Here is a 13,842-nt window from a genome sequence, read left to right on the forward strand (position 1 = left end):
TCCGGGGGAAAGACTAAGAATCCCGAGTTTTGTTTTGCTTTTCAAGTTAAAATAGATTTACGCTGCTGGGGACTGGCCTTACTGCAGATGGCTTTGGGTGGTTGCAGAAAGCTGGTATTTAGTAAACCAAACTGTGACTGTGCTACAGAAAGAAACACAAATTTGTTGCAATAAGCATTTGTGTGAATAAACTAAAATAATAAAATCCCCAAGCGCCAGTGAAATTTTCATCTTTCCATACAACCATGGGTGTCATCATAGAGTAGTTAGTGGCCAGGGACACAGATGAGGAATGAATGAAGCAGCACGGTCGAGTGTCTAGTTTCTCCAATTAGCCTGGCTTCGTGTGCGGGCTACTGCAACTGTTGAATAGTCATTCCTACATCCTGACATTTGCACATTGAAAAACACATCCTCTGGTTTGCTCTCCTGCATGTATTCAACATCTGAATGGCAATGAGGTTTCTTGGTCTCATTAAGTACAACAGACCTCTCTGATCACCACAGGACAACCGTTACCACCAAAAGCCTGTTGCCCACTTGGTTTTAGGAAATTGACTTTTCAGTGTGTATGTGTGTATGTGCACATGTGTACATAAACACACACTTTTTTTTTTTTTTAATCAAGAGAAACAGCAAAAAGGCACCTAAAGAGGGAGCCTTATTTCTAAATTGTTAGGGTGACAGCACCTTGCACCTTTTGGATTTGGGTGGAGTGTCACCAAAGCAGGAATAGCAGGTGTCAAGAAATTGAAGGAGAACTCGCTGATAATCGTGTGGCATCGTACCTGGTTGCTCCTTTGACAGGGTTAGGACAGGGGACCACAGAGCGTGGGCAGAGGGGGAGGGGGTGAGGAGGAAAGCTTTGCTATCAGACAGAGGCTGCCAGTCCTTATGGGACTGGGCTGAGAACAACAAGGTGCAATAAGAGGAATCACAATACAAAGAAAAGCATTTCTTTCCCCAGGGCCGTGCCAAATTCCGCTCCGTCCCCTTTTCAGGTCTGCCAGCATGTCTTCGAGCTCCTTCTCGGCTGCTTGCTGAGTGACTCCAAGGTCACAGTCCCCACCTGGCTGATGGCCCTACACAGGATCTCCCTACCTGCAGCCTCTGCTTTTCAGGGGGGTCTCTGGGTTACAATTCCCCTTCTTTGCACCTGGTGATTCTCCCTATTAAGTCAACAGCCCAGAAAGCTGCCCCCAAGTGCTACAGGTAAGCCAGGCCAAATGAGAATAGCCAATGTTAACATGTTCTGCGATGGCATGTTGTTGGGGGGTGGGGCCTTTATTAATGTGATGAGGCAGCTTAATGCAACTCTCCTCGCACGGGGCAGGTGCGGGGGAGAGAGTGGAGGATCAAAGAGCAGCTGCATCACAGAGTTGGGGTTTGAATGATCTTTCCACCATGTGATCAGTTCTAGCATGCTTAAACAGTTCCATTGGCATGCAGAAGGATCAGCGGCTCTTAGTATCTTACCCTCATCCCTTCAAATCGTGATAAGGCTCTTAAGGGTCTCAAAGCTCTTAGGGTCCTAAGGGACTTTATGGCACCTAGTTCCGAGTAGCCCAGGGCATTAGCTACAAGGCTGACTAAAGAGACCTACACGGAAACAGAAGAGAAAAACAAAAAAGGAAACACAACAAAAAGAAAAAGAAAACAGAGGTTCCAGAGTGTTAGAACAAAGCCCCTAACACTGATCAGACAGGGTGGGCCCCCCAGGTAGAGGAAGTGGGTAACACCAGCTGCCTACTTCAACTTGGGCTCAAACGACCTGGAAGGAAAGGTGGTTGAGAGGCAGAAGGAAAAACACAAAGGAAAGAGAAAATCGAGAGCGGGCGGTAGACAGACGTACAAGTTGGGAAAGGGAAGAGGTTGAAGGGAGCGGGAGAGAATGAGGAAGTTCCATTGGAAGAAGAGGAGCCTGAACAGATGACAAAAACCTTACCCTCGCCCTTTACAGTCTCTGCAGGTCCCAGAAGTTCCCATTAAATTAAGCCAGACAAATTTAATGGTACCTATGGAAAAGAATACAGATAAATACACACACTCCACACAGGCCGCCCCCTCCTCAGCTTTCACCAGGGACTTCCAACAAGGACAAGCTCTCTTACTCCTGGGTGACAAGAAACCATTTGTTGAGGAATTTGATGAGTCACTACACGAACAAAGGCAACGTTCATAAGTACCACAGCTGACTTTCCAGTTCCCACGGAGAAAAGAACCAGATGAAGAAACTTCTTGACAAAATTTTGAGTCTCTGAGAACTCGCTTAAGTATAATTCTTCTATTTCTCATTTTTAACTATAACAATCCTTCCATCTTTTAACTATACCCCTGACTCCTCCCTGGCCATGAGGACATGGGTGGGTCTGCACAACTGCATCCATACTTTTCCCTATAATCCCCAGAACAGTCCACAGCAACCTGGCCTCAGGTCTGTCCTTTCCAGGCCAGTCTTCTAGTTCCTCATCATTAAAATAACAGCTGGCCAGATCCTTGGAAGAATTTTTAAAATTTTATTTTATAGATGAGGAAACTGAGACCCATATGCCCAAGACACAAGAGTTTGCCCGGGATCACGTCAGCAGCCCTGAAGCTAGGATGAAGACCACACTTCTGGTTCCCAGGCCAGGGCTCTTTCTTCCACAGACAGATGCCCTCCCGCACTGGCAGGCTGGGTTATAGGCATCCCAGTAGAGGATTGTAGGCATCTGAACAAGCCAAAGCTGAACATACTGGCATACTCAGGAGCAGTCGGCAGGCCCCCAGGCCTAGAGTCATGGTTGAATGTTTTCCTGCTCTTGCAAAGTCCTCGGAGCAGTTACCATTATGATCCTTTAACACTGGGTACTAAGTGCCTACACTTACAGCTGGGCCCGACCTGAGATCTGAAACACCTTTAGTTGCTCAAATCCTTGAATGGCTGGGCTCTGGGTTTCTTAGAGCAGTCTTTCCCTTGTTCTGGGATAGGTTAAGATGTTCCACCATTAACAATTCTTAAATTCCCTCTGGTTACAGGTCTGCTTAGCCTGAGTTGGTATTTTAAAGCAAATTTAGAGGAGAAAAATAAACAACTCATAGCTTAGTTTCATTTGTTGCTTCTCATCTCTATCTTAGGGATTTAATTCTGCATCTCTGAACTGCACCAAACTGTGTTGTTGTTTTTAAATGAAGATATTTATAATTGAGCAGCAGTACTGGCAGGGGGTAGAAGGAGGTTAATGACCAAGTGAGGGTCAAGGATGGGGAGCCTTAAAAGTTTCCATTTAAAAAAGGGTTGTAAACCTTTACCTATGCAAGTACTCATAATCCACCAATACAGGAATCTTCTCTGGATTCCTAGGTAGTGTCCAAAACAAATCCGGAATTAAATGCTGCCCTATTAGGCTACTCATGTTCTTTAAAAGGTACATATTCAGGGTTGAATTTCTGCCTAAGACAAGGGCCTCAAAGCCTTATCTAGAGCACACTAGCAACAACCAATCATTTTCCTTCCATCTACCATGGTCGATAAGACATGGAGGTGTCTTTTGCCCGCCATTGCCAATTACAGTCAACTCTTAAACACATTTAAATAATAGGGAGAGAGATAGAAACCTCAATGATGAGAATCATTGATTGGCTGCTCCTGCATGCCCCCTACTGGGGATCGAGCCGGAAACCCAGGCATGTGCCCTGATGGGGAATCGAACCGTGACCTCCTTGTTCACGGAGGATGATGCTCAACCACTGAGCCACACCGGCTGGGCTTAGCAAGATCTTAATAGGTAAGTCTGAAGGTAAGCTGTCCCATCCCAGTCAAGTGCCTGAGTTCTAAATACCCCTTATCAGCTCTGTCCTGTGAAACTGCCAGGTAAAGACTGCTGAAGGCCAAGCTTCCAGCGGCTATTAGCCCCATACAAAGCGAGAAGACCTCCAGCTCTTCTTTGGGGGGAGTGGTGGTGAGTATGATTTATCTGACAACAAAGAGGACTAAAGTGGGGAGGAGGTACAGATGCCAATCCAGAGGTTGGTGCTAAACGTTGTTGAGAGATAATCTGCGCTTGACTGATCAATCTGGCCAAGATCTCCCCAGGAAGACAGTAAGGATCCTAGCGGGGTTATTCCTTAGTAGCTGAGGACTTTCTGTTAAACAGCCTCCCTGTTAAACTCTCAGTGGAGATAGTGAGAACATTGCTCAAAGTATGCTTTAAGGAAAGAACCAAACCTGAAAAAGGAGTTGAGAAGTCAAAATTCAGATTATCGATGGCTGGAGGCAGGGGAAAAAAGGGAAAGGCATTGGGTGACTTTTTCAAAATGATGTGAACGTTTCAAACAGAGACCATTTCAGCAGTCTGAATTCCAAATGAGGTGAGTGGTCTCTGAAAAGTTCCAATCCCTGGAGCCAGCGTGCTGGCTAACTGTGGATATGACGGGGCCATGTTTTCTGGGGAAAAGATGACAAAACTCATCTACAGGAGAAGATCTCCAGTGTGGCCAAGGACCTGAGCAAAATAAAATGTCTCTGTTTGGGAACTCAGATGCTTATCAATACAGATAATTAACTTTATAAGTTATCTGGATTACCTCCTGATTCTAAAAAGTACTCAAAGTAGCTTAAAGGGGCAACAGGAGAATGAAAATTCATTAGGGAAACAAACACGGTGATGAATAAGAGATTCGGACGTCAGTCACCGGTGGATGACACCCTGGGAGGAAGAGAGTCTCTAAGAAATGATGCTGAATTGGGCCCCAAAATGTTTACGTTGCTGGGTGACCTAACATGCCAAGGGCACCAGATACCTCCCTCAAAGGACAGCGAAAACTCTGACAGTTCCAGCTGTCAGTCTAAGCCTTATTCTCCACCCACAGCTCAAAAATGGCAACCAGTGCGGCCATGGTTCACACCAGGGCTGTCCCTACTTAGCACACTCTGCTTCTGCTACGGCTGTCTGTATGTGCCTCATCTTTCAGGCCCTTAGAAGTGCCCGTATTCTACTCTCTGTATTTTCCCCCACAACACCTGGCAGCAGGCTGTGCACATAGTGGATCTCAATAAACATTTGATGCGCAAAGACTCAATGGACTGTTCTGCCTGACAGATGTGAACAGAAGGGGGGTCCTGGGAGAGCCTTGTCCCAGAATGCCTGATCACCACCAGCCTGAATCAGGCCACGGTGGCCCTGCAAGCTAGTGTGAGCTCCCCAGGGGGTGGAGCACTCCTGCCCGTCCCTTGAGACCCCCTATGGCTCCTGGGACAATCCCACACAGAGAATGGTATTTGCTTACTAATAACTGGTAGAGGTGTTCTCGGGAGCCACTGTCAGGCCTCATGGCAACGTGAGAACACAACAACTCCCCAAAGCTGGAGGGACTTACGGATTGTTGTTCGTTGGCTACATACCTGTCTCATGCCTCTTACTTCCCTGACACTGAGTATAAAAAGTGATTAAAAATGTTTGCTGAGTAAATGATGATGTGCAGAATTGTTAATGCTTTTAGCAGCTTATTTGGGTACAGAGGGATGTGAGATTCCTGATCGATATCCTCAAATTCTGGGGTTGCTCACCCCGAGAGGAGGAAGATAGTGGTTCAAGGTAGGGTGGGCAGTGGAGGCAGTAAAAGTCATGGTGGGAGAGATTTGTTCCAAATCGCAGCTTCCCTAGGGCCGTTGGAGTGCGGGAGTGGATATATCTGTCTGAATTCTTGGAAGGTCCAGAAGAGGAAGGGCTTCTTGGACTCCCATAGGTGTGCCACCTGACTCTCAGTGTGCCGTGCTCTAGAAAGAGAGCAGGCCCAGTTCTCTTGGCCTTCTCCCACGCCCCTCCCTTAACTCTGAGAGCTCGAGTCTCAGTCTGTGGGAGGCAGAGGCCCTTCTATCACAAGGTGCTATCAACAGGTGCTAAAGGGAGGGCTGAAACCTCTAAGTAGGAGGGTCGCGGCTGGCACCCTCTGCGGGACCACCTGTTTGGCTCACTTTAAGAGCAGAGTGACCTCCTCACTTCACTGAGGCAGAGGGACAGCTCCTGGAAGGAGTCATGAGCCGGGGAAGCTGCAGGCCTTGTTGGGAAAGGGATGCATTTACAGAGCAGAGATCACTGCTGCTGCCGAGTGCTGGGCGCCTGTTATCCGAGGAAGAGGTTCCCATGCTGCTCTAGCCTGGATCCCAGAAGCACGCCACAGAGAGCTCACCATGCAGCCAACACACCTATATTCTAAATGGACCGACTCAGCCTCCAAATGCTCTACTTGCTGGCACTTCTCAGCACTTTCTCTCCAATGCTGATTTGGGTGGGAGAAAAAGCTGTAGTTATTACACAGAATAAGAGACAATCACCACAGTTAGAAAAGCCAACAAGAAACAAGTGCTGGTGGGGTGAGAAATAGTTACAGATGCAGCGGCCTCCACCCTGAAAAATAACTCGGGATGTAATGGCCAAGCCTTGGAGATGGTCTTGGAACCTGAAGGAAAAAAGGATTTTCTTAAGTTTGATCGTCCCTGTGGGGAAGAGGGGGCTTTATGTGGGTGTGAGCTCCCCTCTCCCTGAGAAGCTGACTGGCTCAGATGAGTCTGGTCTGAAGACTTGAGCTGGATGGAAGCGTCACGGGAACGGACAGCAGGAGAGTCTACCCAGACCCCCCTCTCCTTGCATCCCGGCAGCACCCACCTCCTTCCCTTACCCCTCTCCTGGCAGCAGAAAGAGGACATCCTGCTGTTTGGGACAAGCGCCTTCCTGTTCCCAGCCTAAGAAACAGGGGCTTTGCTACCAAGGATTCCACTTCCCTTTCCCAATCTCTGAATTTTCTAAGCCAAACCGCCAGGGTACAGAGCTGGCTGGCTGGCTGGTCAGTCCCCGGAGCAGATGCATTCAGAAGTCCCTTCCCAAAGTGAAGATCTGACGGCTCTGAAAACAACTTACCCAGACCTACATCTATCTACATCTTGCCTTATGCCCAGGGCCCCAGGCCGCTCCAGCCATGAAAAGAAGAAAACTCCCTGTTTTTGCTTTCCTGCTAGAAAGGGTGGGAAGTAGAAAGCAGGACACGTACAGCCACAATGAGGAAGTCCAGCCAGCACCAGGCATTGGTGAAGAACTTGACGAAACCGTAGGCTGTCCACTTGAGCAGCATCTCCAGGATGAAGATGTAGGTGAAGACTTTGTCGGCGTACTCCAGCACGGTCCGGATGGTCCTCCTCTGCTCAATGTAGATGTCCTCGAAGGCCTGAAAGAGAGGCAGCAGCTCCCATCATGCCGAAGGGCACACAAGCACCGCCCTTGCCACAGCTCCTCCCACTGGGGCTGGCCTCTCCAGCTTCCTGTCTCTTCCACTTCACGCCCCTGCTACACGTGATTTTTTTTTAAGTTTTATTGAGCGATACCATACAATTCAGCTATTTAAAGTGTACCACAGCTTTTGGCATGCTCATAGTTGTACATCCATCACCACCACCAATTTTAGAATATTTTCATTATCCCTAAAAGAAAGCCCACATCCTCTAGCGGTCACCTTCTAGTGTATCTCCCCTTAGTCCTAGGCAACCACTCATCTACTTCCTTCCTCTACAGATCTGCCTCTTCTGGACATTTCATATAAATAAAGTCATATAATATGTGGTCCTTTGCCCTGACCGGTTTGGCTCAGTGGATAGAGCGTCGGCCTGCGGATTCAAGGGTCCCAGGTTTGATTCCAGTCAAGGGCATGTACCTGGGCTGCGGGCACATCCCCAGTGTGGGGCGTGCAGGAGGCAGCTGATCGATGTTTCTCGCTCATCGATGTTTCTGGCTCTCTATCCCTCTCCCTTCCTCTCTGTAAAGGGTCAATGGGATATATTTAAAAAAAATAATAATAATATGTGGTCCTTTGTGGCTCGCTTCTTTCACCAAGCCCAATGTTTTCAGATTTTGTCCATGTTGCAGCATGATGAAAAGGCGGCCTTAGGGCTGAGGGTGATCATGCTGAGTCTAAAGATCAGGATGTGGATTCTAATCCCAAAGGCTCAAAGCACCAGCCAAAGCACTTCAACAGACCGTTATCCTCGGGTCCACAGCCAATCAGTGTTCTCAGAGAAACTGGTCTTGGGCCCCATGCAGTCTTTCCCACTAGTTCCTATACACCCTCCCCAGCCAGTCCCTCATCATATTCTCCCCGGGCCTCACCAGGGCGCCACTGCTGAGCAGAATCATGAAGATGATGAAGGTCTCAAACCAATTGTGCTCCACAATGAGGAAGCACGTTTTCCGCAGGATCCACCAGGACTTGCCCAGGCCTTCTTCGATGTTCACAGTGCAGCACTTGAATCGCCGGACACAACCTGGCACCAGGGGGAGAGGCAGGTCAGACCGTGAACATGCCCCACCCAGCCCTGCCCTCTACTCTATCTCCCAGCCCCACCAGATGCTGCCCCACCACACAGCTGGGAGCACAGCAGATGAATCAGATCATCTGATTTAAGAAATCAGGAGGCTCACAGGCTGAGGCCCGGCTGCAAGGCTGCCAGGGCCCCCTGGAGTTGGGAAGATGTCCCATAAAGTGAGGGAAAGAAAAGGGTAGTCAAGAGGCAGACAGAGCCATGACAGAAAAGGCCTTTCTAACGGAAATTTCTGGACTGATGCCAAGAGAAAGTGGACAAAGAAAAGTTAGATCCCTGGCCAGTGTGGCTAGGTTGACTGAGCACTGTCCCATGCACAGGTTGCAGGTTCAATTCCAAGTCAGGGTACATGCGCGAGTTGTAGGCTCAAACCCCAGTGGGGGGCATGCAGGAGGCAGCCAATTGATGTCTCTCTTGTCATGTTTCTATCTCCCTCTCTTCATCCCTCTCTAAAATGAATAAAAATATATATAAAAAGATTGCCTGACCAGTATGGCTCAGTGGTTGAGCATCAACCTATGAACCAGGAGGTCATGATTTGATTTCCAGTCAGGGCATATGCCCGGGTTGCGAGCTTGATCCCCAGCGTGGGATGTGCAGGAGGCAGCCAATCAATGATTCTCTCTCATCATTCATGTTTCTTATTGAAAGAAAGAAAAGAAAAGAAAAGAAAAGAAAGAAAGAAAGAAAGAAAGAAAGAAAGAAAGAAAGAAAGGAAGAAAGAAAGAAAGAAAGAAAGAAAGAAAGAAAGAAAGAAAGAAAGAAAGGAGAAGAAAAGAAAAGAACCTGGCCAGTTTTTCTCAGTGGTTAGTGCATTGGGTCACTTCATTCCAGTGAAGGGACTGCACCTCGATTGCAGGCTTGATCCCTGGCCCTGGTTGAGGCATGTGCATGAGGCAACCAATCAATGTGTCTCTCTCACATCAATGTTTCTATTCTCTTTAAAAATGAATGGAAAAATGGGAAAAATATCTTTGGGTGAGGATTCACAAAAAAGAAAAAGAAAAGTTAGAGAATAGTTTGAGCAGGGAAAACAGCATCAATTGCCCTCAAGATGAGGAGATGGGGAACAAGGTTCTTGAAGAGAGCCACTGAGTCCTCACCCTCTCATCCAACCAGTATCCCTAGCGACGCTATTAACAGCAAGTGCCCCAAGCCCCCACCCCTCTCCTTGCCCCGCACCTTCTGTGAAGCAAGCTTCTGGGTCCAAGTATTCCTCAGGCTGTTCCACTGGGACCTCTTCTACTTCCGGCTTGATATCAATGGTACTTCCTTCAGAGGAGCTAGTATCATCCAGTTTCTAGATATGCAAGGAAAAGGGAGATCTAGATCAAGAGACTCTGCAGCAACATGTCCACTCCCCTGACTACTCTATACCTTTGGTGTGGATGATGTACTAGCTATAATTTTTCTCCTCAGTTCTTACTCTAAAGTCACCATCATTCAACTCATGATGGGCAAACAAGTACCACAGGGCCTTCCAAACCTGTCAGGACGGATATAACATTAGAACGCACTCACAGATGTTAGTAATGCACCCTAAACAAATGTGGCCATAGGCCGGTCTCAGGGATTCTGCTCACACAGATTAATGGCAGGGAACTACTTGCGGGTGTACTCCAGCCTCTGACCTAGATGATCCAGGGGCCAGGGAGATAGATCCAGGAACATCTCAGGAATCGAGGTCACCTAGGGAAGGCCTAGAATGGCAACGGGGGGTGAGTTGGCTATTCCAGATTCTCTCTACAAAGCCCATAGCTGAACAAATATCTGGAGCTGACAGAGCCCTGTTTGTTCTCACACAGGATCAAGGTTGGTTTCTAGGCTGGGACCTTACATCTTTGCTGCCGTCAGGATCTGATTCGCTGCTAACGTCCTCTGTGTTGACGTTCTCAAAATCGGACTCGCCTACGGCAATGGGCACCCGCACGGTTAGGTTAGGATTGTTGATGAAGGACATGTGGTCCTCATCAATAATGTACTTCTCCACGCTGCTGCCGATGCCGCTGGTGGTGCCATTGCCATTCTTCTGGAAGTCACCATTCCGGTGGATGTCTGCACCGGTGTGGTTGGCGATGCAGTTGGCCTTCTTATCATACATCTCGTCCAGAGGTTTCACTTCATCGGCCTCGCGCTGCTTGAAGTGGGCCTGCATGAAGGCGTGCACTTTCACTTTGGTCCAAGCCACGCCCTTCTTGATACGGATGACTGAGATCTGCAGGTTGTTCATTTCCCCGTCATCATCCGTGGCTGCCAGATTGTCTGCACTGAAGGAGCTTAGGAGCAAGGCCAGGAACAGGTTCAGCACCTGCACCAGTGGCATTAGGAAAAAGGGAGCGTGAATGTAGCACAGTATTAGGTAAGCTGTCCATTAAACTAGGAAACTGGAAGCCTACGGATTTATGTAACACACTCAAGAATTTATGTTGTGTTTTGCTTGGCCCACATAGTGTTTTAAACGCTCACGTTACTAGGTGAGCATTGTGTTTGATTTTTGGTTGTAATATAAGGAGTTTAGCACCTCTTTTCTTGGTTCTTATATAGTTTTACATATGTGTGTGTGCGCGCGCGCGCGCGCGTGTGTGTGTGTGTGTGTGTGTGTGTGTATACACCCTGGTTACCTTTTTTATTAACAGAAAAAGAAATGTCTGTATCCATTTTTGAAGAAAATCTCCCCAAAATAAAACCAAAAATGTAGATATGAATTATTGGGGAACATGAAAGAGTGCATACATGCCAAATGCTCATGAGCAGTAGGTGCCTTGGAGGACCCGTGTTAGAAAAAATAGGCTTGGAGAGCCCTACTTTCATACAATAAATACAATAAATCAGGAAGGTAGAACTAAAATACATTTCATGTCATCTCATTTTAAAAATTAATTTTGTTTTCCTAACATTTATCAAAATAAAATAGTTTTATAAGACAGTGATGGTTCTGTTGTATATCTAAGTGTTAAGCCACCGGATACAATCTTTCCTTCCTTCCTTCCTTCCTTCCTTCCTTCCTTCCTTCCTCCCTTCCTTCCTTCCTTTCGCTCTCTTTTCATTTCCTATTTTACTATATTGGTCATTAAGGTTAATTATTTTTATTAAAACTTACTTTTGAAAAGTGGGAGAGGTGTTCACTTCCTGATTTATACTTGGCCCTTAATTTGTCACACTTCTGAAGAGTAAGGCATATATTTTAAGTGGAGATAATAGTATGTACAGAGTGGGAGGGATGGAAACAATACATGAAATATACATATCTGGATTATCTGGGCCATCTGTAGAATTAAAAAGGAGCATGTTGGTAATATGGGGGGGGGGCGGGGGTGAACTGGAGAGGGCTCTGAAGGCCAAACTGAGGGATTTGAATTTTAATTGGATCCACTATTGGTTCTTGAGCAAAGGAGTCACAGATTATTATACAGATTGAGAAAGCCATTCCTTAGGAACTAGGAGTTATGAGACATATTTGCAGGAGGTGATAAGGGTCTGGATTAGGCTATAGTGATGTCAAATCTTAGAATGCACAAGAATCTCCTGTGGTGGGATGTTTGTTAAAACTACGTAGTTTCTTGGCCTCACCTGAGAGGTTCTGATCCAGTGGATCTGGTATAGGGCCTGGGACTTGACCTTTTTAACGAGTGAAACTTGGACGGTTATGATGTTGGTGGTCTTCTAGAAACACCGGTTGGGTTACAGGAATGGAAAGGGAGGGGCAGATCTTAGACTATGAAGAAAGAAGTAAATACAGAAAAGGAAGGAAGATGTATGAAAGACATCAAACATTTACTGGGAACGGAGAGAAAAGGGTCAGAAGAGACTTACAGTTACAGATTCCTAGAGACTAGATGAGCAGAAGCACTGAGCAAAGGGGAATCTGGGAAGGTGTCATCAGAAGAAAAATAGGTGGCTTTCTCATGTGCTCAGGTATCTGTAGACAGTCATGGAGAGCTGTCCTTGAGACAACTGAGAATGGGGGACTAGGGAAAGTGGGGTGAGTCAGGGCTGGTAACTGCTGACCTTACTACACACTAGTAGGTAATAGGGTAATAGCTGTGTTCACTGAAGGAGTGGAAAAACTAGAGGGATTAGGACTGAGGGAATGGTGGTTAGGAATGGAGAAAGGGAGGGATTAAAACAAAAAAATCACAGAAGAGGGTGGCTATAGCTGGATCTAAGGCTGGTGAGTAGGAACCCTCTACTGGAATGCTTCTCTATTGCAGAACAGGGAAAACTAACATGGATGAGCTTACAAGGGATCCTCTGAGTGTGCCTTCTTCCAGTCCTCCTTGCTCTACACTTACAAGTGGGATTTGGCCTAATCTGAGAAATGGGTGCTCCCACGCACTTTAGTGTGCATGTCAATCATCTGGGGATCTTGTGAAATATGCAGATTCTGATTCAGTAGCTCTGGGGTGGAGCCTAAGTTCGGCATTTGTCACACACTCTTAAGTGATCTCACTGTTGCTAGTCCTCAGACCACACTCTGAGAAACAAGGTGTTAAAACCTGTTGGTGAATGCTCTATGTACAGAGGCAGAAAACAGCAGGCAGAGAGATTGAAGTAAAGCAAGAAAGCAATTTGTCATTTTTACAAATTAAATAAAACCCTAAGATAGTTTAGGTCAGTGGTTCTTAATGTAGGGCAATTTTGCCAACTAGGGGGCAATGTCTGGAAACATTTTTGGTTGTCACAACTTGGGGTTAGGGTCACTACTGGCCAGTGAAGGATTGAGGCCAGGGATGCTGCTAAATATCCTACAATACACAGGACAGTCCCACAACGAAGAATTACCTAACCCAAAATGTCAACAGTGTCAAAGTTGAGAAATTCTGGTGTAGAAGACAGAAAGTTTTGGAGTAGAACAAGTATAAAGTTTGAAGTCTAGGATCTAACACAAGCCCCAACATTTATCAACTATGTGAGTCTAAGAAAAGTCACTTTGCTGAGTTTATTTCCATAATTATGAAAAATGTGGGCAGGTTGTGGGGCTTATGACTCAGTAGGCCTCTGTAAATAGCAGCCTCCTTTCCTTCATTTGTACCTTAGGGTTCTTGGGCCAAGAAAGAATAAAAACCAACACAGGCATGGAAGATACTAGAAGGTCGAAACAGACTGGACTTGTCGGCCAAGATAAGATGTACAAGTTAGTACTAACCACCAAGTTGCCAATGACCATGACCATCATGAAGACGATGAGGCACATGGCCTGGCCTGCCACCTCCATGCAGTCCCACATGGTCTCGATCCACTCCCCGCACAACACTCGAAAGACAATGAGGAAGGAATGAAAAAAGTCATGCATGTGCCACCGAGGGAGTTCGCAGTCCTGGTTGATCTTGCAGACACACTCTTTGTAGCTCTTTCCAAAGAGCTGCATCCCCACCACAGCAAAGATGAAGACAATGATGGCCAGCACCAGGGTCAGGTTGCCCAGGGCACCAACTGAATTTCCAATAATCTTAATCAGCATGTTCAGGGAGGGCCAGGATTTGGAAAATTTG

At 46.8% G+C, this 13,842-nt stretch overlaps 1 protein-coding gene across 2 annotated transcripts in view; it reads right to left on the reverse strand.

Annotated features, from left to right (window-relative positions):
- SCN8A (sodium voltage-gated channel alpha subunit 8) overlaps nucleotides 1-13,812 on the reverse strand; it is a 35,571-nt gene extending 21,759 nt beyond the window's left edge. Inside the window, exons 1-6 of one of the 2 annotated variants that reach the window (XM_006757066.2) lie at nucleotides 13,497-13,812; nucleotides 10,188-10,658; nucleotides 9,533-9,650; nucleotides 8,139-8,293; nucleotides 7,030-7,203; nucleotides 1,477-1,599 (exon numbers count right to left, since the gene is read on the reverse strand). In XM_006757066.2, the coding sequence (XP_006757129.1) occupies nucleotides 1,477-1,599; nucleotides 7,030-7,203; nucleotides 8,139-8,293; nucleotides 9,533-9,650; nucleotides 10,188-10,658; nucleotides 13,497-13,811 (1,356 nt within the window). In that variant the 5' untranslated portion in view covers nucleotide 13,812. The remainder of the gene's footprint in view (nucleotides 1-1,476; nucleotides 1,600-7,029; nucleotides 7,204-8,138; nucleotides 8,294-9,532; nucleotides 9,651-10,187; nucleotides 10,659-13,496) is intronic. The other variant, XM_006757067.2, reaches the window with a different exon arrangement.
- Nucleotides 13,813-13,842: the final 30 nt, after the last annotated feature.

Source organism: Myotis davidii, unplaced genomic scaffold, assembly GCF_000327345.1.
Source record: "Myotis davidii unplaced genomic scaffold, ASM32734v1 scaffold233, whole genome shotgun sequence".
Lineage (NCBI taxonomy): Eukaryota > Metazoa > Chordata > Mammalia > Chiroptera > Vespertilionidae > Myotis > Myotis davidii.